Source organism: Schistocerca americana, chromosome 3, assembly GCF_021461395.2.
Source record: "Schistocerca americana isolate TAMUIC-IGC-003095 chromosome 3, iqSchAmer2.1, whole genome shotgun sequence".
In the NCBI taxonomy this organism is placed as follows: Eukaryota; Metazoa; Arthropoda; class Insecta; order Orthoptera; family Acrididae; genus Schistocerca; species Schistocerca americana.
Window position 1 is genome coordinate 36066241 of NC_060121.1, and position 25038 is coordinate 36091278.

The 25038-nt window shown below is 41.2% G+C and overlaps 1 protein-coding gene across 2 annotated transcripts in view; it reads left to right on the top strand.

Annotated features, from left to right (window-relative positions):
• The window catches only part of LOC124605747 (zinc transporter 9), a 188759-nt gene extending 173166 nt beyond the window's left edge, over positions 1 to 15593 (top strand). For both annotated transcript variants that reach the window (XM_047137626.1, XM_047137627.1), the window contains 2 exons: positions 12886 to 12999; positions 14278 to 15593. In XM_047137626.1, the coding sequence (XP_046993582.1) occupies positions 12886 to 12999; positions 14278 to 14322 (159 nt within the window). In that variant the 3' untranslated portion in view covers positions 14323 to 15593. The remainder of the gene's footprint in view (positions 1 to 12885; positions 13000 to 14277) is intronic.
• The last annotated feature ends 9445 nt before the right edge of the window (positions 15594 to 25038 follow it).

The window sequence follows — 25038 nt, forward strand, 5'->3', positions numbered from 1 at the left end:
CTAACACTTGGTTCAAGAATCATAAAGGAGGTTGTATACATGAAAGAAGCCTGGAGATACTTACAGATTTCAGATAGATTATATAATGGTAAGACAGAGATTTAGGAACAAGGTTTTAAATTGTAAGACATTTCCAGGGGCAGATGTGGACTCTGATCGCAATCTATTGGTTATGAACTGTAGATTAAAACTGAAGAAACTGCAAAAAGGTGAAAATTTAAGGAGATGGGGTCTGGATAAATTGAAAGAACCAGAGGTTGTACAGAGTTTCAGGGAGAGCATAAGCGAACAATAGACAGAAATGGGGGAAAGAAATACAGTAGAAGAAGAATGGGTAGCTTTGAGGAATGAAATAGTGAAGGCAGCAGAGGATCAAGTAGGTAAAAAGACAAGGGCTAGTAGAAATCCTTGGGTAACAGAAGAAATATTGAATTTAATTGATGAAAGGAGAAAGTATAAAAACACAGTAAATGAAAAGGCAAAAAGGAATACAAACGTCTCAAAAATGAGATCGACAGGAAGTGCAAAATGGCTAAGCAGGGATGGCTAGATGACAAATGTAAGGATGTAGAGGCTTATCTCACGAGGGGTAAGATAGACACTGCCTGCAGGAAAATTAGAGAGACTTTTGGAGAAAAGATAATCACTTGCATGAATATCAAGAGCTCAAATCGAAACCCAGTTCTAAGCAAAGAAGGGAAAGCAGAAAGGTGGAAGGAGTATATAGAGCATCTATACAGGGACGTTGTTTTTGCGGACAATATTGTAGGAATGGAAGAGGATGTAGATGAAGATGAAATGGGAGATACGTTACTGCGTGAAGAGTTTGACAGAGCACTGAAAGACCTAAGTCGAAACAAGGACCCGGGAGTAGATAACATTCCAGTAGAACTACTGACAGCCTTGGAAGAGCCAGTCTTGACAAAACTCTACCATCTGGTGAGCAAGATGTATGAGACAGGCAAAATTCCCTCAGACTTCAAGAAGAATGTAATAATTCCAATCCCAAAGAAAGCAGGTTCCGATAGATGTGAAAATTACCAAACTATCAGTTTAATAGTTCACAGCTGCAAAATACTAACACGAATTCTTTACAGACGAAAGGAAAAACTGGTAGAAGCTGACCTGGGGGAAGATCAGTTTGGATTCCGTAGAAATGTTGGAACACGTGAGGCAATATTGACCTTACGACTTATCTGGGAAGGAAGATTAAGGAAAGGCAAACCTACGTTTCTAGCATTTGTAGACTTAGAGAAAGCTTTTGACAATGTTGACTGGAATACTCTGTTTCAAATTCTAAAGGTGACAGAGGTAAAATACAGGGAGTGAAAGGCTATTTACAATTTGTACAGTAAGCAGATGGCGGTTATGAGTCGAGGGACATGAAAGGGAAGCAGTGGTTGGGAAGGGAGTGAGACAGGGTTCTGGCCTCTCCCCGATGCTATTCAATCTGTATATTGAGCAAGCAGTAAAGGAAACAAAAGAAAAGTTCGAAGTAGGTATTAAAATCCATGGAGAAGAAATAAAAACTTTGAGGTTCGCTGATGACATTGTAATTCTGTCAGAGACAGCAAAGGACTTGGAAGAGCAGTTTAACGGAATGGACAGTGTCTTGAAAGGAGGATATAAGATGAACATCAACAAAAGCAAAACGAGTATAATGGAATGTAGTAGAATTTTATCTGGTGATGCTGAGGGAATTAGATTAGGAAATGAGACACTTAAAGTGGTAAAGGAGTTTTGCTACTTGGGGAGCAAAATAACTGATCATGGTCAAAGTAGAGAGGATATAAAATGTAGACTGGCAATGGCAAGGAAAGCGTTTCTGAAGAAGAGAAATTTGTTTACATCGAGTATAGATTTAAGTGTCTGGAAGTCATTTCTGATAGTATTTATACGGAGTGTAGCCATGTATGGAAGTGAAACATGGATGATAAATAGTTCGGACAAGAAGAGAATAGAAGCTCTTGAAATGTGGTGCTACAGAAGAATGCTGAAGATAAGATGGGTAGATCACATAAGTAATGAGGAAGTATTGAATAGGAATGGGGAGAAGAGAAGCTTGTGTCACAACTTGACGAGAAGATGGGACTGGTTGGTAGGACATGTTCTGAGGCATCAAGGGATCACCAATTTAGTACTGGAGGGCAGTGTGGAGGGTAAACATTGTAGAGGGAGACCAAGAGATGAATACACTAAGCAGATTCAGAAGGATGTAGGATGCAATAGGTACTGGGAGATGAAGCAGCTTGCACAGGATAGAGTAGCATGGAGAGCTGCATCAAACCAGTCTCAGGACTGAAAACTACAACAACAACAACATATTGGCACAATTTTAATAACAATATGGTGCATTTGCTGTAGTACATATTATCACTCTGAATTTTTAGTGTCACACACTTTGTGTGATGTTTACTCAACGTAATCATAGTTACCCATTTTTTGAGGATGAAATAGTGATGTTGCTGAAAGTATACAGTTTCATTTGCTTCCAGCAGCATTTACGTAAATTTTGTTCCATCTAGTTCACAGTTGAGATAATTTGAAAATACAATTAGCAGTAACAACACTCAACTCTTAGTAACAATTGAAATTATCATAGAAATTACAATAATTAAAAAGTCAAGAATGATGAGGTGTTTCCAAAAGCTGCATAGCTGTATGAAGGTGCTTTATTCACAACTACTGGTTTCACGTCAGTATAGATGTATCTTCAGTTTATAATGGTTATATTTCCATAATGTATGTGGACTGTTACAGAGTCCCAGCTTTCAGGAAGTTATGCACGTTAAAGAGCCTGTGGAGATTAGCAATACACTGGAAGGTAGAATACTGTGTTTCTAAGAACAATGTGGCTTCCTGCCTTCCAACATATTGCTAGCCTCCATATGGTGGTTAACGTGGATAATTTCCTGAAAGCTGGGACTCTGTAACTGTCCACAGACATTATGGAAATATAATAATTATAAACCTGAAGATGCACACATAGTGATGAGACATCAGTAGTTACAAATAAAGCACTTTCATACAACTATGCAGCTTTCGGAAACATTTCATCATTCTTGACTTTTTAATTGTTGTAATTTTTATGATAATTTCAATGGTTACTGGATGTTGAGTGGTGTTATTGGTGTGACTCGCCGATCATTCAAAGCGCCGCCGCGCAATTACGTGCGTCCTCTACGTGCGGCGCTGTCTGCCAGCCATGCAGCAGCTGCGCCACCTAAGCGGCCAGCCGAGCAGCGGCCACTAGACTGGGACTCAGTGCTCATTCGAATGCTAACGTGTACACATGTCTTGCTTGTCAACTTGCTCTGTGACTTATATGTGTTGTGTCGTTCTGAAATATATTTGTTAAACTTGACGTTATAACAATTGGCGACGAGGTAGTGGATTTTTCCTTTTCACCGTTGACCCACAGGGTTCCATGGCTACTGTCGAGCAACTATTGCAAAATCTCCTTGAACAACAAATGCTTCTAACAGCGGCGATTCGCGATTTTGTCGCGGCGTCAAATGCGGGGCATTTCTCGTTGTTGGCTGTACCTCCTTTTCCTCCTTACAATGAGACGGCGGAAGACTGGTCTGATTATGAAAAACGTATTCGACAGCACTTCTTGGCATTTCATGTCACGGACGAACAACCATGTAAGTCTCTGTTCCTTTCCTGGATTTCACCTCAAATGTATTGGTTGTTGTCGCAATTGGCTCCTTTGAAGGATCCTGCATCTTTGTCCTTTGCTGAAATGTGCTCACTTCTGTCCGTCTATTTTCAAAAGCAAACGCATGTGGTAGCCTCTCGTGTTGCCTTTTATCTTTGTCAAAAACAGCCACATCAATCCTATCGCGCTTGGGCTGCTGAACTTCACGGCCTCAGTCGAAAGTGACAATTTGTTACTGACGTTCACAAAGAATCCTATGCCGATTCCATGGTACGAGATGCCATTATCTGGTCGGCGCCCGACAAAGAAGTTCGGCAAGGTGCCCTTCAGTTGGCGAATCCAACTCTAGATGAAGTTCTCTCCATTGCGCAGTCTTTTGCAATTTCTCGTGTCGCTGGGGCGCAAGTAGAGGCGTGGGGTGATGTCGGGGAAATACAACCTCTGTGCGCTGTTGACCCTGCGAGCGGCGTGTCCCTGCCGGCTGACGTGGTCGCAGTGCACTCCCACGCCCAGCCTCGGCCTAGCCGTAAACAACCCGCTAAGAAACTGCAGCAAAACCCCCGGCAACTTCCTTCATGTCCGCGGTGTTTTACGAAACATTCACGCGAGGATTGTCCCCAACGTTGGGCTGTGTGTCACAATTGCAAAAAGAAAGGTCATGTGTCTTCTGTTTGCAAATCCGACCGCATACATGATGATGTTCATGAACATGACGCTGGTTCTGATTCTGTGTTGTCTGTCAATTGCACTTCTTCCCTTTCAGGGCAGTTATCCTCACTGTCCAAATCCTTGGTCGAGATGTTTGCATGCAAGTGGATACCGGTTCTGCTGCCACTATAATTAATTCTCAGACGTATCTTCAGTTGGGTTCTCCACTCTTGTCACCTGTCACTCGGCAATTACGGATGTACAATAAACAGAAGATTTCTCTGTTGGGACAGTTTAATGCTGAGGTATCTTACAAATCCGTCCCTCGCACTGTTCCCATATTTGTGGTCGACCAGAGCAACGCAGAAAATCTTTTTGGTTTCGATTCCTTTCGCGTTTTTGGGTTCTCCATAGATGACTCTGTCAATATTGTCTCTGATGCTATTCCTTATACTCAACTGGATTCCTTGTCGACGACATTTTCGTCCCTTTCTCTTTTTGGCTAGGCCGTGCAAACGACTTTGAAGCTCATATCACGCTCAAACCCACTGCTCGGCCTAAGTTTTTTCGGGCTCGGCCCATTCCTGTGGCCCTTCGTGATCGTGTAAAACGGGAGTTGGATCGTCTCACTACTTCAGGGGTCTTGCTTCCTGTCACTTCCAGTGAGTGGTCCTCTCCTGTAGTCGTTGCTAAGCCAAATGGTGATATTCGTCTCTGTGGCGATTTCAAAGCCACTGTAAGTGCTCAATGCCTCATCGACACTTACCTTATGCTCCGTCCTGAAGAACTGTTCACTAAACTTGCTGGAGGCCAGTATTTTTCTCAACTAGACCTGTCAGAAGCTTATCAACAACTTCCTCTCGACGCTGCTTCTGGCAGTTTCTGGTCCTTAACACACCTTCCGGCCTCTATCAATACCAACGATTGCCATTCGAGGTTGCCAGCGCCCCTGCTCTCTTTCAGCGATTCTTGGAACAATTATTGCTCACTGTCCCTGGGTGTATCAATTACATGGACGACATTGTTGTCACTGGCTCCACCACTGAAGAACATCTTCAAAATCTCCGCACACTTTTTCATGTCTTACAGACTGTCGGTCTTAATTGTAACCTTCAGAAATCACAATTTTTTCAGGCATCTATCACGTACTTGGGGTTTCAACTCTCTCGGGATGGTATTCGTCCGCTTCAGCAAACTGTCGCTGTGATCGATCCCCTTCCTCGCCCTACATCTGTTAAGGAACTGCAGGCCTTCTTGGGGAAAATAGCATACTATCACAAGTTTTTACTGTCTGCGGTTTCGGTGGCTCAGCCGTTGCATCGCCTGTTGCATAAAAACGTGCCTTTTCACTGGTCCGCGTCATGCGAAGCGGCTTTCCAGAAATTGAAGACTATGCTGAAACAGGCCCCATGCCTGGCTACTTATCGACCTGGCCAACATCTTGTTCTTGCCACAGATGCCTCTCAATATGGGGTCGGTGCAGTCCTTGCGCACCGTTTTTCTGACGGTTCGGAACAACCCATTGCTTATGCCTCCAAAATGCTCACAGATGCCCAACAAAAGTATTCTCAAATTGAGAAAGAAGCTTTGGCCATTATTTATGTTCTTCATAAGTTTGGTGTTTTTCTCTATGGCTCAAAATTTCATCTTGTTACGGATGACAAACCCCTTGTGTCCTTGTTTCATCCATCAACGTCACTTCCCGACAAGGCTGCACACCGCCTCCAGCGTTGGGCTCTTTACTTGTCTCGTTTCAATTATGAGATTCATTTCCAGCCAACGACTCAACATGCAAATGCTGATCCTCTCTCTCGCCTTCCCATGGGTCGTGATCAGGGATTCGATAGGGACGAACTTTTGTGTTTCCACCTGGATGTTGCCGAGCAACGGGTTGTGGACGGGTTCCCCATCACTGGGGACAGGCTGGCGGCTGCTACGGGTTCTGACCCTACGCCCTCTCGGGTTTTACGCTGTATTCAGAAGGGTTGGCCAGATTGCCCGTCCGCTAAGACTTTTGATCCGTTGCGGAACTACTACGCTTTGCGCTACCGCCTCACGGCTAGGGATGGTGTTATCCTTCTCTCCACTGACAATGCTTCGCCGCGTGTTGTGGTACCTGCATCTTTGCATGCTTCGGTCTTGCGCCTCCTTCACCAAGGGCACTGGGGTGTCTCGCACAAAATCTCCGGTGCGCCGTCATGTGTACTGGTCTGGCATCGACACTGAAATAGCACACATGGTCGCTGCCTGCGGCCCTTGTGCGTCACAGGCCGCTGCCCCGAAGTGATCTTTGTCACCGTGGCCTTCGCCTGAGAAGCCCTGGGAGCGCATTCATGCTGACTTTGTGGGACCCTTTTTAGGTACTTATTGTCTCCTTGTAATTGACGCCTGCTCTAACTTTCCTTTTATTGTCCGTTGCACGTCGCCTACCACCGCGGCAACCACCAGTGCTCTCGCTCGCATTTTTTCTTTGAAGACGTCCCCTCTACTCTTGTTACTGATAATGGTCCGCAATTTGCCTCTTCTGAATTTACGGATTTTTGTGCTCGTCACGGCGTTATGCATGTCACGGCCCGCCGTTCCATCCACAATCCAACGGTGAGGCTGAACGACTGGTCTGCACATTTAAGGTGGAAACTTCTGACTTCTTCTGCTGCTGATGATGCGCTTCTGCAGTTTCTGGCGTCTTACTGTTTCACCCCCGGCTGAGCTCTTACATGGCCGGCAGCCCCGCATGCTACTTCATCTTCTGTGGCTTCCCACTCACGGCCACGGGTGCCTTCCGTTGGCCGGTTCACCGCTGACGACCTCGTCTGGGTACGGGGATATGGCAGGCAGCCAAAATGGGAGCCCGGGCGGCATCTTAAGACACCGTGGCAGATGCCTGTATGAAATCCAGACGGACACGGGTGTTGCAGTGCGTCATTCGGACCAGCTTTGGCCTCATGTGCCAGCAACACCTGTTCCGAATACCGCTGCACCACTTTTGGCCCTACCTGACGCTCGGGATCTTGGCATCTCTCAATACTCACAACGCAGCCCTCTCACTGTCATCGCGATGCCAGCACAAGAACGAATGCCACCAGGAGATGTGCCCATGCAGGAACCGGATGACCATCCTCTCTCAGAGCAAAACTACTCGCCTCCTCCTCCAACGGACGCCGACACCTCACCCATGTCTCCTGTCATATCAACTGGACTTGCCGCAACGGGCAGATTGGTGCAGGGGGCCCCAGCAGATTCGACTCCTATGTCTCGTGTCATCTTGACCCGTTATAATCGGGGACACTTCTGTCCGTACGGGAAGCCTCCTCCTCGAGACTTTACGGCAAGTAAAACAACGCCTATGGACGTTAGCCATCTCCAGGACACCTCCATCAAGACCAGTGCAACAATTTCAAAGGGGGGAAAAGTGTTGTGACTCGCCGATCATTCAAAGTGCCGCCGCGCAATTACGTGCGTCCTCTACATGCGGTGCTGTCTGCCAGCCGTGCAGCAGCTGCGCCACCTAAGCGGCCAGCCGAGCAGCGGCCACTAGACTGGGACTCAGTGCTCATTCGAATGCTAACGTGTACACATGTCTTGCTTGTCAACTTAGTCTGTGACTTATATGTGTTGTGTCGTTCTGAAATATATTTGTTAAACTTGACGTTATAACAGTTATTGTTATTCATAATGTCTCTGAGCTGTTGTTGCCCTCCCCAAAAATGTGTATGTAACTTTAAAATACTTTAGGTGAAACTATTTTGGCTAGTCACAATATGACGTATCTGCAAGTCAGATCTTACAATAGCCACCTGTCAGTTTCCTTTCCACTTATCATCATTGAAGTGATAATAAGAAGGAATCAGGTCTGGACCTACCCAATCTACAGTTATTAACAAATATAAACTTAAAAGAATTCAGTTATTGCACACTTATTAAACAATATACCTCGGTCAGTATTTGTGAGACACACGTGTTTCCTGTGAGTTGGGCGACTCGGGTTAAGACACTGCCATCTGGTGGGATCGTGTACCACATCGGACAAATTCACCTGCATGTACGTGGCATTAGAAAAAAGTGCTGCTCTTGAGTTATAAGTATTTTAACTTAAGTGTATGAAGAATTTTCTGTAATATGGTTATCACTATCAGGTTTTGTTGTGTGGTCATGTCACAGGAATCAAACATGGATGTTCAATAGGAAACTGAAGGTGTATATTCCTGAAACAGGTATGTAGAAACGTGTTTGATTGTAATTGTGCGCTCAAATGCTGTCATGAAGGAGAGCCGATTAGGTATGTGAAATGAGTTCAGCTACACATTAACTGGCAGGAGCAACTGCTGTAAAGTATATTGGCAACAAATTCTGGCTAGAAGTTGTCTACAGTAACTGATAATTATGATCAATACTTCTAGATTACATTACATTTGTGTGTTAGGAGGGGTCAAAAAAAAAAAAAAAAAAAAAAAAACCCACACACCACCATCAGTTGGCTGAATGAGTCTTAATCCCCAGTATTCTGGTAAATGGTGTAACGAATGGCTTGCTGGTATTGTTTTACTTTGGTTTTAAATATTTGAGGTTGTTCAGTTTTCTGTCTGATGTCCATTGGCAACCAGTAATAGGCTTTTGCACCAGAGTATGAAACACAATTTTGAATCCCCAGTGAGATATTCATAATCTCCATGAAAATTATTTCTAATTCGTGTTTTGTGTTTGTAACTTATTGGGTCCATCCCAAATCAACTCTTGTTATTCACCAGAAATCCCATTAGGGAGTATGTATGTTGGCATGCAAGTGTAAGAGTGAAAAAAACTGTTTTTGACCGATGTATACTGTGAGTAATAATGTATAGCTCTGAGATACAGGTGTTAAATGAGTTCGTTGTTAGGAAACTGATAGTAACTGAAAGAGAAGTGGAAAGAGTGATGTGGAACTACATGAAGAAAGAAAGAAAGAAAGAAAGAAAACAGTGTATATCAGGCATATAATAAATGTGACTGACGTAACTGAAAAAGTGTATATTTTAGAATGACATTGGGCTGGTCATGTCACTTGAAGAAAGATGGCAGATGGTCAAAATAGCTGCTGGATTGAAGTTCAGTTTGCCAAAATTAGACTGAGGGAAAGCCAACTGGACAGGTGTGAAAGATATTTGTGCAAGACAAGATTGGAGAGATTTCTGAGTGCAAGGCAGGTAGAACTGAGCCTTTTGGTTAACTTATCTACATGCTTACCTGGGTTTATATCCATTTGGATCCCCAGAAACACCACACATTTAGTCTCATGTAATGTGTGACCATTGATCTGTACTTCTGGTACCTACAGTCATTTTATTTATTTGGAATTGCATAACTTGATTTTTTGTAAGATTAAGGGTTATGTTGCTGGATGTGAACAAGTTGTAAGTCTATTCCATCATTCTCCTGGACGTGCTTGGGCCCGATACTTGTGAGATCAGCAAACATTGCTGTTTTTTAAGAATCCTCCAATGTTCCCGGCAAATCTTTCGTGTAGACCAAAAATGGGAGCAACCTGAGCATCGAACCCTGCGACATGCGTATTCGATGTTTCCCCACTGTGAATTTAATCTTACTCATGTTGTATCATAAGTTGATGTGACCATCTGTTTTGTGTTGTTAAGATATGACTCAGACCATGCAGGGGGAAGACCGTTACTGCTATACTGTTTTAGTTTCGGTAGCAGAGTTTTATCATCTTCACAGTCAGAGATTATGACAAGATCACAAAAAATGCCAACTCGATAATGTTCGTTGTTCAGTCCTACTTTGAGTTTATGAGATCATATATTCTCGGTAGAGAAGACTTAGCAGAAACCAAACTCAACTGTTACTAAAAGTTTTCTCCCAGAAATATGGTTCAGTATTCTGAGATAAGATATCTTCTCAAAAACTTGTGAACACACTCGATGAAGGATATCAGTCTGCATTGAGAGGTCAGTCACTTATCTCCACTTTTGTGCATGCTGGTGTCACAACTGCATACCTAGGTATTTCAACTCATTGGTTGATTCTAACACTAAAACAAGCGTGGTTCTACCAAATTGGAACAAATTTTAGTACTTTGGCTGATATACCATTGCAGCCATTCCAGTATAGTGTTGTGTGTTGTTATGTTCCCTGCATATACTGCTGACTGCTTGTCTTGGGCACTTGGCAAACTAAATTGCTGTGCTCGCCATGTTCTGATGTATGCCGTTTAGCGTTTTGTCTGGTAGGCCATGGCAAAGCACATTTTTTCACCAGAAGATACTCATTTAGAATGAAATCAGTCACAGCATAATAAACACACATTCAATACCAGCTATTTTGGTTTTTATTAACATTCACATTATGCAGCTTTGGAGGCACAAAATGATCGAGATTTTAAAAAATGCTGAAGATACCAGAAGAGTTACAACTTTTTATTACCCTAATGATTTTTGTGTTCTCTCTAACAGATGAGTTAGCAAAACTGATGTGTAGTGTGGTGGAGTGTGCACTGCTCATGTAAATAAACTTCTTCTATATGCTTTCCATAGATGATATTGTGTCTCTGTTTTCAGCCTCTGTTAGGAAGAATTTTTTTCAATTTAGTAGCCAACACATTTAATTTCATATAATCTATCTCATGGTCAATGGTATCTGGGGATTCAGTGTTGTGTACGTAGTTGAGTTTTTCATTACACACCATTACGTGATAGTGATCCACAATGTCCTCACTTTGTTCTTGGAACTTTGAATTTTCTGTTCATAGTAGATGGTTTTAGCCTTTCTGATGACTTGGTGAAGAATTGTCAATAATTCTTGTAGTGCATTTTCAATTCACGAATGGGGCTAGTCTTTTGCAGTAAATGAAACACTTTCTTCCAAGTACAAGTTATTTTGATCCGAGATGATAGCCACCCTTTTTCTTGGCTTCCACTGTAAATCATCCTGACCTATTGCAAAGGAAAATTAGACTCATAATTTTGTAAGGATATTTTTAGGAAAGAATTAAATTTTTCATCTGCTGTTTGTCTTTGGAAAACTTCTCCTCATTTTTCGTTCGGTAAACTGTCTATGAATAAAGTGGGTCAGCATGTACAATTTTGTTTAATTTTCCTTTTCTTTCCCCGTAGTTAAATATGATTGATGAAGATGCTTTATTCTCATGGCCAGATAAACAATTTATTATTAGACTAACCTCATGTTTCATTACACAATGGGCTGCCTTTTGTCACTCTAAACTGAATATTTTCTTTCCCATTCAAATTGACAATGTCAGTAATATCACTTGCAAAAATGACACTCAGTGAATCACTGGTGTCTTCTGCATCTACATCTATACTCCGCAACCATTTTGAGGAGTATGGCAAAGGGTACGTCCCATTGTACATGTTATTAGGGTTTCTTCCTGTTCGATTCACATATCGAGCACTCAAAGAATGATTGTTTGAATGCCTCTGTGCGTGCAGTAATTATCTTAATCTTATCCTCTTGACCTGTGCGTGAGCAATACATATGGGGTTGTGGTATATTCCTAGAGTCATCATTTAAAGCCGATTCTTAAAACTTTGTTAATAGACTTCCTTGGGATAGTTTACACCTATCTTCAAGTCTCTTCCAGCTCAGTTCCTTTATCTCTGCGACACTTTCACATGAATTAAACAAACATGTGACCATTGTGCTGCCCTTCTGTGTACACTTTCAATATCCCCTGTTAGTCCTACCTGGTATGTGTCCCACACACTTGAGCAATATTCTGGAACTGGTCACACGAGTGATTTGTAAGTAATCTCCTTTGTAAACTGATTGCACTTCTCCAGTATCCTACCAATAAACTGAAATCTATGCCTGCTTTACGCACTGCTGAATTCATGTGGCCATTCCATTTCATATCCATGCAAAGTGTTACACCCAGGTATTTGTATGAGTTGGCTGATTCCAGCAGCGACTCATTGTTATTAGTGTCATAGGATACAATGGTTTTTCATTTTGTGAAGTGCAAAATTGTACTTTTCTGAACATTTAGAGCAAGTTGCCAATCTGTACATGACTTTGAAATCTTATTAAGATCTTTCTGAATATTTATGCAGCTTCTGTCAGATAGTAATTCATTATAGATACCTGCATCACCTGCAGAAGCCTGATTTTACTATTAATATTCTCTGCAAGGTCATTAATATGCAATGTGAACAGCAAAGGTCCTAACATACTTCCCTGGGGCACATCTGAAGTTACTTTTATAAACCTGACGAAGACTCATCATCCAAGATGACATGCTGTGTCCTCTCTGCCAAGAAGTCCTCAATTCAGTCACAAATTTAACTTGATATCCCATATGATCATACTTCTGATACCTCGTGTAATATGTGAGTGAAGGAGTGCTGCACATTAAACAAGAACGGTTGTTTTATATTGTGAAGTTCTGTTTGACATGTGTTCACTAAGGCAAAATAACTATCCAATGAGTCAACTACATCTGAATATTTCTGTTTGTTTTTCAGTACTTTATTTAAGTTGCACTTTCAGTACTCTAGCAGTAAAAATTCTGGTGCTTAATGCATCTTCATTGTGTCTTTTTTAATAGTGATTCTTCTTTATTGCAGGAAGTGAAAGAAATGAAAAATATTGATGAGTTAGAGAACTTTCTGCTCAAACATGGTGAAAACATCGTAGATATGATGGGTGGAGAGATAGATAGGATTGAAATGAAACTTCGTGTAAGTAAAATTTTGTTTCCTTTATGCAGCATTTTAAATGTACGACGGCATGGTGAGAAGTTGTTGGGATGACAGAGATGGTGTTATTTAAAACTTTGTTGGTGCATGTTGTGCAGTAACGCAAGTCAAGTGGCAATTTCACTTGCTAAATAGATATAGATTCATAAAGTACTCATGCTATATGTTCAAATTCCTCCAAATTGGTGTAATGAAATATTGTGCCTTCATAAAACTCTCTTAAGTTTGGACAGCTTAATGCCAAAGTTCACGTAAAATGATCAGTTAATGGCAGCTGAACTTTTGTACTCCTCTTGAAGACTGTTTATGTGTAACTTATGGCACCAAGTATTGGAAAATCAGTGACTGAACATGTCTGAAGAAGCTGACAACATTGGTGTATCAGGCAAGAAAGAACTAAAATAGTGTCGTCCCCTCTCTTTGAGAAGTTAACTGTGGGAAAGCCTAGTGAAAGATGGGAGCTGTATTACAGAACAGATTTTTTGGAACATTCAGGTGGTATTGGAAAGAATGCAGTATTTAGTTACCAACTTGAAACTGTGGACAATCTGGGAGTATACTACTTCACACAAGAAATAAAACCACAATAGCAAGTAGGCTAATCTATTATCTGCTGAAAACATGTCACTGTCAGCTGCTTTCTCACTGTGATTAATGTGCATCTGTTTGCAGCAAATTATGTCTCTGTCAACTTAACACATTGGTTACTGATGGAACCAAACGGTGCACTGGGATAAAGGTGAAGTCAGGTATCATCTGCTAAGAAGGGCATGGCTTTTGTTGCCTTGCAAGAACAGCTGGTGAGTACCATGGAATTCATTAGGACCAACTGGATAGAAAATAGGTATGAAGAGCCTTGAATTGCAAAAGAAAAGGAAAAAAGATAATAACTCTGAGTCTGAGCTGGTTGTTTTACAGTGGGAACTCTGAGGGGTTTAAGATACAAATTGTTGGAACATTCACCTGATTTGGCATGTTACATGTGAAGAATATGTGGCTGGAAAATGTTTCAAATCCAAGGAAGAGCAGACTGTAGTGATCTGCACACCTTGCAGAATTGTACTTTGTGGGTTAATCTACTTGGTAGAAAAATGTTGGATTGTATGCACTGACATAACCGGGGAGGGCACTATTGAAATTCATTCTTGCCTTAATAAGCTCTATATTTCACTGCCAGGCCACAACTTTTTGCATTGCCCTCAAAGGATTAGTTTCTTTGTTATATATAGACTTGATTTAAACAAAGATGTGTTGTTACAGGAAAAACACCCGGAAATACGGCACTGTGACCTGGAAGTTCTATGAGCTTCTGAGGATGTGTACTTCATCCATACTGTCTGGCTGCAAAGATGTGTGACAATGATGGATGGTTACATTTGCAGATTGAATAGCTAAGTTACAGGAGACCATTGAGATGCTTAGAAGTATTTATTTTTTGTATGGAAGAGGGAATGTAAATGTAGACTCAGTGAGCTGCTTTTAATGGAACACACAAGTTTCTTATACATACTGTGACTTTCAGCAGCATTTACTATTCATCCAAGGAGATCCAGTGGTGGTGTGCTGTAAAATCACATCCATTGTTTGACTCATGTTGCAGATAACTTACTGTTATTTTTGTTGAACTTGATCTTACACAGAGGTAATTTAGTGAAACTCCTAGTGGTCTTGTCATGACTGAAAGATTGAAACTAGAAAGGTGAAATTCTTGACCCATAGGCATACAGTGTTTGAGAAAAGCTGACATCTCACAATGATGTGAAATGACATTTCACTGTAGTCAAAACAATTTCCACTCTATATTATTCGATTGTATGGTGATATATACTCTGTGAACATAGTAGTATTGCGATACGAAATTCAGTCAGACTGAGTCTCAGCAGCTTTTCAGCTTGTTATCTCCATTAGACAGCAAGAATTTAAAAGCTAAATATATGACTGATAAAATTATAGCCATACATATTTTGTTGGAGAGTTTGAGGGACTGAAATGTGTTATGCAGGTCATCACATTTCCAACTTTATTTAAAAATATGTGCCTGAAAGATCTAAATAAGATATGTTTCTGATTTAAAAGACTTACTGCAAGTTCCTGTTGGTTCGGAAATGTTCTGGATAGCAGATGAAAATATGATGTGCAAAAAGTGACTAGGTGATGTTAATAGGGCATTTCTGAAATATGTGCATTTGAAGCAGAAATAAATTAAATGTAGCTTACTTAAATGGCCTCTCTCTGTACAAGTGTAGATTCAAATATATTGAAGCAATAACTAAAAGATGACTTGGGATGCCCTAACATTTCTGATAGCTTAGACATAATCATTTCTAAAATGTTCACATATCTCAGAAGTTAAAATCATTTCTGACAGTGACACATGTACATTTTAAAATCTGAATAGAAATGATTCTCAGTAACATTTGTGATTCTTAAAAGGTTGCTGTATTACTGTATGTTTTACTTGCCGTAACATTTTCAGAAAATATTTTAATTGTTCAGTATTGTTACTTATTGTCGATGTCAGTTATGCGAATACCAAAGCTTCTTTATGGTGATTAAAGCATTGAAATCTTTTTATATATATATATGTATGTCTCAGTTTTCATAGTAACCTTTTAATTTTCAAATAAATTGCTGTAGTGCAGAGAGTGGGTTTGAGAGAGTGAGTCAGAAATCTTGCTTATTATTTCATTCAAACTTTGACACTGTAACCGAATATGATACGGTAGCTGATTGCTTTTTGAACATACCCGCGATTAATGTGCGTGCTGTTTTGCAATGTTTAGTAGACAGGTCTATGGTGTTAGTTGATATGAATTAAAAGTTAATGGGAAGGACCTTATGACTGAAGATTACATAGACAGTTTAAAGACAAAGGAAATCTGAATGGCATGAATGTCAGTGTAGATACAGTGGATTAACACTTTGTTGACTAACAGAAAGGGAATAGTTTTCAAATAAAAATTGGTCATAGAAAAGAATGGAACTTTTTTCTGGCAGGGCTTAATATTCTTGGCTGCATGGCACGTAGTGTAGCAGTATGCCTACCATAATTCGAGGAATTTGATTTACTGCACAGTGGTCACTCAGCCCCATTTTTGACACTGTTATTGTTTTTAAATATACATTTCTTTCTGTTGTAAACATCTTTTGCTTGAATCACTTGTGTTGATACTTAGCAAAGAATGTCAGTCTTTCAGTTTAAAATTTTAAATGTTTATTGTGATTCAACTAATAGCAGACTTCATATCTTAATTCTTAGCTCTTTCTCCTACGATTTGATTATATGAGGAACAAGATATAAGACTTGAAATTGAAGCACTAGTGCTGTACAATCTTAGTGGATGTACTGATGAAGAGTAGCACCTTCCTGGCAAGAACTTGAAATGATACCGTAATAGTTGCTAGTCTTCATTGTCTATATCCAACACTGTAGGCCAGTAACAGAAACACGAGAGATAACTACAGTACCTCAGTAGAGGCGAGAAGATATATTACAGTCAATGAAAATAATAGTGCATACTGAGGACCGGCTGACGTAGAAACAATCATGTCTTTAATCGAATGGGTGCTAAGAGTATTCTTGTAGCAAACAGGGGCGGCTATAATTCTGAACAAAATCTTCATGTACAAAAAAATAAACAATAAAAGTATTCAGAATTAAACAGAAATAAAGAACAGCCACAAGCTGAGACAGAAATCACATTTTTCAATTAAATGAAATGTGGAGCAATAGTTACTCAGTCTTATCATTTTCAATGGTACAGTCTTGAGTTTGCATCTCGGTGATCACAAAAGTATCATGTTTCACATTCTTGCAGCAGCTGGAATTCTGTACACCAGGAAGAGACTTATGCTGCCTTGTTCGTGACAAGGCTTGCTTTATTTGAAAGGGCCAAGACTGCAGGCTAGGCATACAGGTGTGATGTGTCAGATTGTGAGGTGGAACTATTAGATAAGTGTTATTCACTAGAATTAATTCAAAACACTCTTAGTTTGTAAGTGTATTACAGTTTTTGTTGTATATTAATTAAGTCACTATTACAAATCCCAATTAGTGATACATTCAAAAAAGATAGGTGATATTGACAGATGTAAATACATATTTTGTCCATGGAACAAGGTAACTATTCATTGTATAAGTGTAGCTAATATAAAATGGCATTGAACTGTAGATGTTGGCCAATCTGTGATACGAATACTTTTTTTATATGTGCCATGGTCCATGGGTAATGATTTGTTGTGTTGGGGTCTTCAGTGCAAAGGCTGATTCGATGCAGCTCTCCACACTAAGTCTATTGTGTACAAGTGTCTACACCTCTGCGTAACTACTGCATCTTACACCCACTTGAAGATACTGCTGCAAAGCCCTAATCTACCTCTACAAGTTTTAGCCCCATACTAGCCTCGATTATCAGACTATTCTTTAATGTCTCAGAATGAGTCCTGTCAAGTTGTGCCACAGATTTCCTTTCTCTCATATTTGATTTAGTGCCTCTTCCTTAGTTACCTGATCTACCCTCTTATCCTCAATTTTCTGTAGCAACACATTTTATAAGCTATTCCCTTCCTATCACAAAGCAGAAAAAGTGGTCTTACTAAAACATTCATTTTTCTTTACATACTATACAAATATGTAATAAGAAATGGGGGTTACTATTTAAAAAAAACTCAGTTGATATCCGTTTGACCTATGGCAGCGCCATCTAGCGGGCCAACCATAGCGCCATTTGGTTTCCCCCTTCAAGCTAGACAAGTTTCGTTCTTTGTAGTTTTTTCATTTGACGCTTATTTCGTGAGATATTTGTCCCGGTCACAATCAATGGACCACCCTGTATGTTTTGCTTACTGTCCACATTGCCCTTCCCTATAAGGCTTCACTCGAGAGAAGATTCTTAACATTCTTATTTATTTTAGATGTAAACAATTTCTCTTTTTCAAAAAAAGCCAGTATGTGCTACTTCTCTCTCTGTCAGTTGTTTTTCTGCATAAACAGCTAAATACCGGTATACTCCCAATCTTTAAAGAATATAACTCCCATTTATAAAACACCTTCAAACATCTGATTACAATTGAGTTAGTGTGTTCAGTATTTGACATTAAATATGTATGTGAGAAAAGGTTTAGAAAAGGTTTCAAATTATGCTTAAAGTTTCTTGGAAGTTGCTAAGTGCCCTTATTAAGAAACACTGGATGACCTCCTGAGATATGAGTGTAAAATAATATAATTTTGTAGCTAAATTCAGTGGTGCATGTGGATACTGTCTGCAAACTATGTTGCAAATAGATTCTGTAGTATTAAAGAAGTAATAAATTAAAATTTCAGATCTGCACCGAAGTTTAACTGCACAAACAGCGAAAATGTATTATAGTAAGCAATAAACTTCTTTCATTTCATCATTTTGTGTGTGTGTGTGGGGGGGGGGGGGGGGGGGCGGGCATCATCGAGAAAAAGTTTTTTAAAGGTTTGAAATTACTTAAAGTTTGTTGGGAGTCGTTAACTGCTCCCATTCAAAAATATTGGGTGAATAAGTTGTGGCTATTTATATGCCGTCAGCTACGCTTTCTCAGGTCAAGCACACATTTCCTGTGTGTAATACTTCTCTTATTGTGTTGAACTTTAACTCGGGACTATACTTCTCAATGAGCGTATTATGAAAGTACTTAAAATTTTTTTATTTGGTCAATAATTTCACGAAGTATTGGTAATCAAATTTTTGCTGCCCTGGAAGCTGCTTGATAGATGACCTGCAACTGATGTGGTGTTCTGGGATAGTCGCTTAGTAATATAATGCATACTACTGTTAGTGTCTTGTTTCCTAAACTAATTCACAGGATGTCAACTTGGAAAAGGATAGATTACTACTCACCAATAGAGGTGGTATTGAGTTGGAGACGGACACAATAAAAAATACTGCTAAAAGATATAAGCTTTTGGACCAAGACACACGCGCACACGCACGCACGCACGAGACTAGTCCCTGGCAGCTGAAAACAGACTGCAAGCAGCAGCATGTCATGGGAGAGAGACCTGGTAGTGGGGTAAGGAGGAGACTGGGGCAGGGGTGGGGGGTAGCAAGTTAGGTGTAGGGAGTGGAAAGTGCTACTTGTGGGAGCATACAGGGATGAGGTGGAGAGATGGTGGAGCAGCTAGGTGCAGTCAGGAGGTTAGATGGAAGAGGGAGGTTCCAGGAAAGGAGAGAAGTAAAAAGACAGAGGGCTGAATGGAGGGCCATGTAGTGGAACAGAAAAGGGGCTAGGTGGGTAAGGACAATGACTAACGAAGGGTGAGGTCAGGGAGGGTTCCCACCTGCTCACTTCAGAAAAGCTGGAGTCAGTGGGAATGCTCCAGATGGCACAGGCTGCGAAGCAGTCATTGAAATGAAGGATGTTTTGTTGGACTGCATGCTCAGCAATGGGTAGTCCAGCTGTTTCTTGGCTACAGTTTTGTCGGTGGCCATTCATGCAGACTGACAGCTTGTTGGTTGTAATGCCCATGTCGAATGCAGCACAGTGGCTGCAGCTTAGCTTGTAGATCACATGACTGGTTCCACAGGTAGTCGTGCCTCTGATGAGATAGATGATGCTTGTGAGCAGACTGGAATAAGTGGTATTGTCAGGATGTATGAGACAGGTCTTGCAAGTATGTCTCCTACAGGTATGTGAGTAATGAGGCAAGGGGTTGGGAGCAGCAGTTGTGTGGGGATGGACAAGGATATTGTATAGGTTTGGTGGGCAGCGAAATGTCACTGTGGAAGATGTGGTAGGACACTTCTCATTTCAGGGCATGATGAGAGGTAGTCGAAACCCTGGCGGAGAATGTGATTCGGTTGCACCAGTCCTGGGTGGAACTGAGGGGAGTGCTCCTCTGTGACCAGACAGTGGATTTTGGGAGATGGTGGGTGACTGAGAAGATAATGCATGGTAGAGCTGTTTTTGTAGAAGATTTGGAAGGTAATTACGTTCTGTGAAGGTCTCGATGAGACCATGGGTATATTTTGAGAGGGACTGCTCATCACTACAGATGTGATGGCCTCAGGTGGCTAGGTTGTATGAAAGGGAGTTCTTGGTATATAATGGTGGTAGCTGTTGAAGTGGAGGTATTGCTGGTGGTTGGCAGGTTTGATATGGACAGAGGTATTGATGTAGCCATCTTTGAGGTGGAGGTCAACATTGAGGAAGGGTTGTTAGGTTGGATAGGACCAGGTGAAGCAAATGGGGGAAAAGTGTTGAGGTTCTGGAGAAATGTGAATACGGTGCTCTCACCCTCAATCCAGATCACAAAGATGTCATCAGTGAATCTGAACCAGATACGGGGTTTGGGATTCTGGGTGTTTACGAAAGATTCCCTTACAAGGCTGATGAATAGGTTGGCGTAGGATGGTGTTATGTGTGTGCCCATAGCTGATTCCATATTTGTAGGTAATGCTTTCAAAGGAGAAGTAATTGTGGGTGAGGATACAGTTGATTATGGTGACTAGGAAGGAGGTTGTTGGTTTGGGATTCCATTGACCATTGGGAAATGTAGAATTTAGTAACAGTAAGGCCATTGGGTTTAGGGATGTTAGTGTAAAGGGAGGTGGCATCAATAATCATGAGCAGGGCACCATGTGGTAAAGGAATTGTGGAGAGTTGGTGGAGGAAATGGTTTGTACCTTTCACTTAGGAGGATTGGTTGTGGGTAGTAGGCTGAAGGTGTTGGTCTACAAGAGCAGCGATTCTCTTAGTGAGGGCACACTAACTGGCCACAGTGGGGCATCCTGGATGGTGTGCTGCATTTTACATGGGCATGACAACCAACAAGCTGTATGTTTGTATGAATGGCCCCAGTGAACTGTGGCCAAGAAACAACTGGACCACCCCTTTGCTGAGCATGCTGCCCAACATGACATTCTTCATTTCAATGATTGCTTCACAGCCTGTGCCTGTCTGGATCCTCATTACCAACAAACACTGTCTCCCTGTGTCCATTAATGCGAATGGACAGTTTGTTGCTGGTCATTCCCACATAGAAAGCTTCACAGTGTAGGCAGGTCAGTTGGTAAATCACGTGGGTGCTTTCACACGTGGCTCTGCCTTTGATCATGTACACCTTCCGGGTTACAGGACTGGAGTAGGTGGTGGTGGGAGGGTGCATGGGACAGGTTTTACACCGGGGCTGTTACAAGGGTAGGAGCCAGAGGGTAGGGAAGGTGGTTTGGGGATTTCATAGGGATAAACGAAGAGGTTACGAAGGTTAGGTGGACGGCGGAAAGACATCTTGGTGGAGTGGGGAGGATTTCATGAAGGATGGATCTCATTTCAGGGCAGGATTTGAGGAAGTCGTATCCCTGCTGGAGAGCCACATTCAGAGTCTGATTCAGTCCCGGAAAGTACCCTGTCACAAGTGGGGCACTTTTGTGGTTCTTCTGTGGGAGGTTCTGTGTTTGAGGGGATGAGGGAATGGCTCTGGTAATTTGCTTCTGTACCAGGTCGGGAGGGTAGTTGCGGGATGTGAAAGCTGTTTTCAGGTTGTTGGTGCAATGGTTCAGGGATTCCGGACTGGAGCAGATTCGTTTGCCACGAAGACCTACCGTATTTACTCGAATCTAAGCCGCACTTTTTTTCCGGTTTTTGTAATCCAAAAAACCGCCTGCGGCTTAGAATCGAGTGCAAAGCAAGCGGAAGCTCTGAAAGATGTTGGTAGGAGCCGCCAGAACTAACTTCTGCCGTCGATTATATGTAGCGCTACACAGGCATGCTTTGCAGGCACAAAGATAAATACTGGCGCCAAAACCTCTGCGTCAGTAAATAAATGAAAAAAAAGGTGGAAGACGAGCTGTTTTTCTCCGCCACGAGTTTCGACCACTGGATTTTCATACATTATCCAATGAAGTAAATACACATTCCGTATTGTTCATCTTCGAATGTAGCAGAATTTCAATGCACTACGAAAATCCGACTGGCAAGACTGTTTGGGATGTTTGTCAATATGGCCAAATCTATGTTCTGAATTTTGTCCTACCTGTGAGAAGAGATGGTTGCTTATAGGAACCTGATGAAATGTGAATCACATGCAGTTTTCTCTTCACCATAAGAATAATAAGAATATAAACATTTTGCAATGTATTCTTTCGTGTTTGCTGCTATCTCATTTAAATCCTGTCTGCCTAATAAACTACGAAACTAGAGTGAGACATCAGCAAACGCGGAAGAATATACATATCATGTCATCTTTATATTCGTATTATTCTTATGCCTAATAGTGATATAGTCAGAAATGAAGCACGGCAACTGACTAGATTTTTAAATCTAAGATGACTGTAATTTGCACCAACAACCTGAAAACAGCTTTCACATCCCGCAACTACCCTCCCGACCTGGTACAGAAGCAAATTACCAGAGCCATTTCCTCATCCCCTCAAACCCAGAACCTCCCACAGAAGAACCACAAAAGTGCCCCACTTGTGACAGGATACTTTCCGGGACTGGATCAGACTCTGAATGTGGCTCTCCAGCAGGGATACGACTTCCTCAAATCCTGCCCTGAAATGAGATCCATCCTTCATGAAATCCTCCCCACTCCACCAAGAGTGTCTTTCCGCCGTCCACCTAACCTTCATAACCTCTTGGTTCATCCCTATGAAATCCCCAAACCCCCTTCCCTACCCTCTGGCTCCTACCCTTGTAACAGCCCCGGTGTAAAACCTGTTCCATGCACCCTCCCACCACCAGCTACTCCAGTCCTGTAACCCGGAATGTGTACACGATCAAAGGCAGAGCCACGTGTGAAAGCACCCACGTGATTTATCAACTGACCTGCCTACACTGTGAAGCTTTCTATGTGGGAATGACCAGCAACAAACTGTCCATTCGCATGAATGGACACAGGCAGACAGTGTTTGTTGGTAATGAGGATCACCCTGTGGCTCAACATGCCTTGGTGCATGGCCAGCACATCTTGGCACAGTGTTACACCGTCCGGGCTATCTGGATACTTCCCACGAACACCAACCTGTCAGAACTCCGGAGATGGGAACTTGCTCTTCAGTAAATCCTCTCTTCTCGTTACCCACCATGCCTCAACCTTCGCTAATTTCAAGTTGCCGCCACTCATACCTCATCTGTCATTCAACATCATCTTTGCCTCTGTACTTTCGCCTAGACTGACATCTCTGCCCAAACTCTTTGCCTTTACAAATGTCTGCTTGTGTCTGTGTATGTGCGGATGGATGTGTGTGTGTGTGTGTGTGTGTGTGTGTGTGTGTGTGTGTGTGTGTGTGTGTGTGTGTGTGTACCTGTCCTTTTTTCCCCCTAAGGTAAGTCTTTCCGCTCCTGGAATTGGAATGACTCCTTACCCTCTCCCTTAAAACCCACATCCTTTCGTCTTTCCCTCTCCTTCCCTCTTTCTGATGAAGCAACCGTTGGTTGTGAAAGCTTGAATTTTGTGTGTGTGTTTGTAAAGGATTAGAGAGACCATTAGAGAAAAGAGAAGTAAAAGTATGAATATCAAGAGTTCAGATAGCAAGACAGTACCAAGCAAAGAAGAGAAAGATGAAAATGTGAGGTGTATATAGATGGACTCTGCAAACTATAAGAAGGGAAGAGGAAGTAAATGAAGATGAAATAGGAGATATGATAGTGTGAGAAACGTTTGACAGAACACTGAAAGACCTAAAGTGGAAACAAGGCCCCGGAAGATTGTGTCATTCCCTCAGAATTATGGATATCCTTGAGAGAGCCAGTCATGACACAACTATTGCACCTGATGTGCAAGACATATGAGACTGGGGAAATTCCTTCAGACTTGAAGAAGAATGTAATAATTCTAAAAGGTGTAATATTACCAAATTATCACTTTACAGTGTCATGGTTGCTAAATACTGACACAAATAATTTGCAGAAGACTGTATATTTGTGTAAGATGAGTTTTGGTTCTGGAGAAATGTAGGAACATGTGAAATACTGACCTTTATTTTCTAACATAAGTTAAAGGAAAGCAAACATAAATATATAGATTTGTAAACTTAGAGGAAGCTGTTGACGGTGTTGACTGGAACTCATTTTTTGAAATGGTGAAGGCAGGAGGGATAGAACACAGGAATCAGAAGGTTGTATCCAGCTTATCTGGTAACCAGACTGCAGTTATGAGCTGAAGAACATGAAAGGAAAGCAGTAGCTTACTTAATATTAGGAGGTATTCCATGAGTTTAGTTACCTAAGGGTATTGTGGCTATTGTCTTGAGGAATGTGGTACGTACAGTGTGTTCTGCAGCTACAAATAACAAGGTATTGAACAGTTAGGGCAATTTGCTTTCTTTAAGTGAGAGCGGTGTCTTGAACTCTATTCTGAATAGTGGATCGTTTGATCTTCTGATTAGGTGGTTATTCTGCCTGTTGTATTTACTGAATTCATTTATGCTTGACCACGTTGTAGGCTCTACATGCAGTTGTGTAGCAGTAACGGCATGGTGGGCAGGCCTAAGTTACATAAGGCTGCACTTTGCATTACACATTTGAAGACATTGACTGTAAAGAATGCCAAGGTACATATTGGTTTTTTTGAGAAATTTCATAGCAAAATTCCAGTAAATTCTCATAAATGAGATACTTCAGCTACATCCGTTATAATCTTTTAATTTAGATAAATCATTGTTTTAAAATATTTCTAGAGTAAAGACATATTTTTAAAGTTGTAAATTCTATTCAAAATTATATTCTTAAAAATATGTCAGTGATAACTTAACATTGTTTACTTGCAAACTGAATGCACTTATCATCAGTTACCATTTGGTTCCACTGTTAGCTTGCTGGGCGACTTCAATGAACATTATTATGAAACAACTCAGACATACAAATTTAAAAGCTCAATATTGTTTTAGTTTATAATTTTCAGATTTGCGTTACCAGTTTATGAAATAATGAAGTACAGCAAAAAAAATTAATGTATGATTCAGCACAATCTTAACTATAATGTTACCAATGCATATAACCATCCTCTTTATAATGACATCATGATCGGTAACCCTGTCTGTATAATGACAC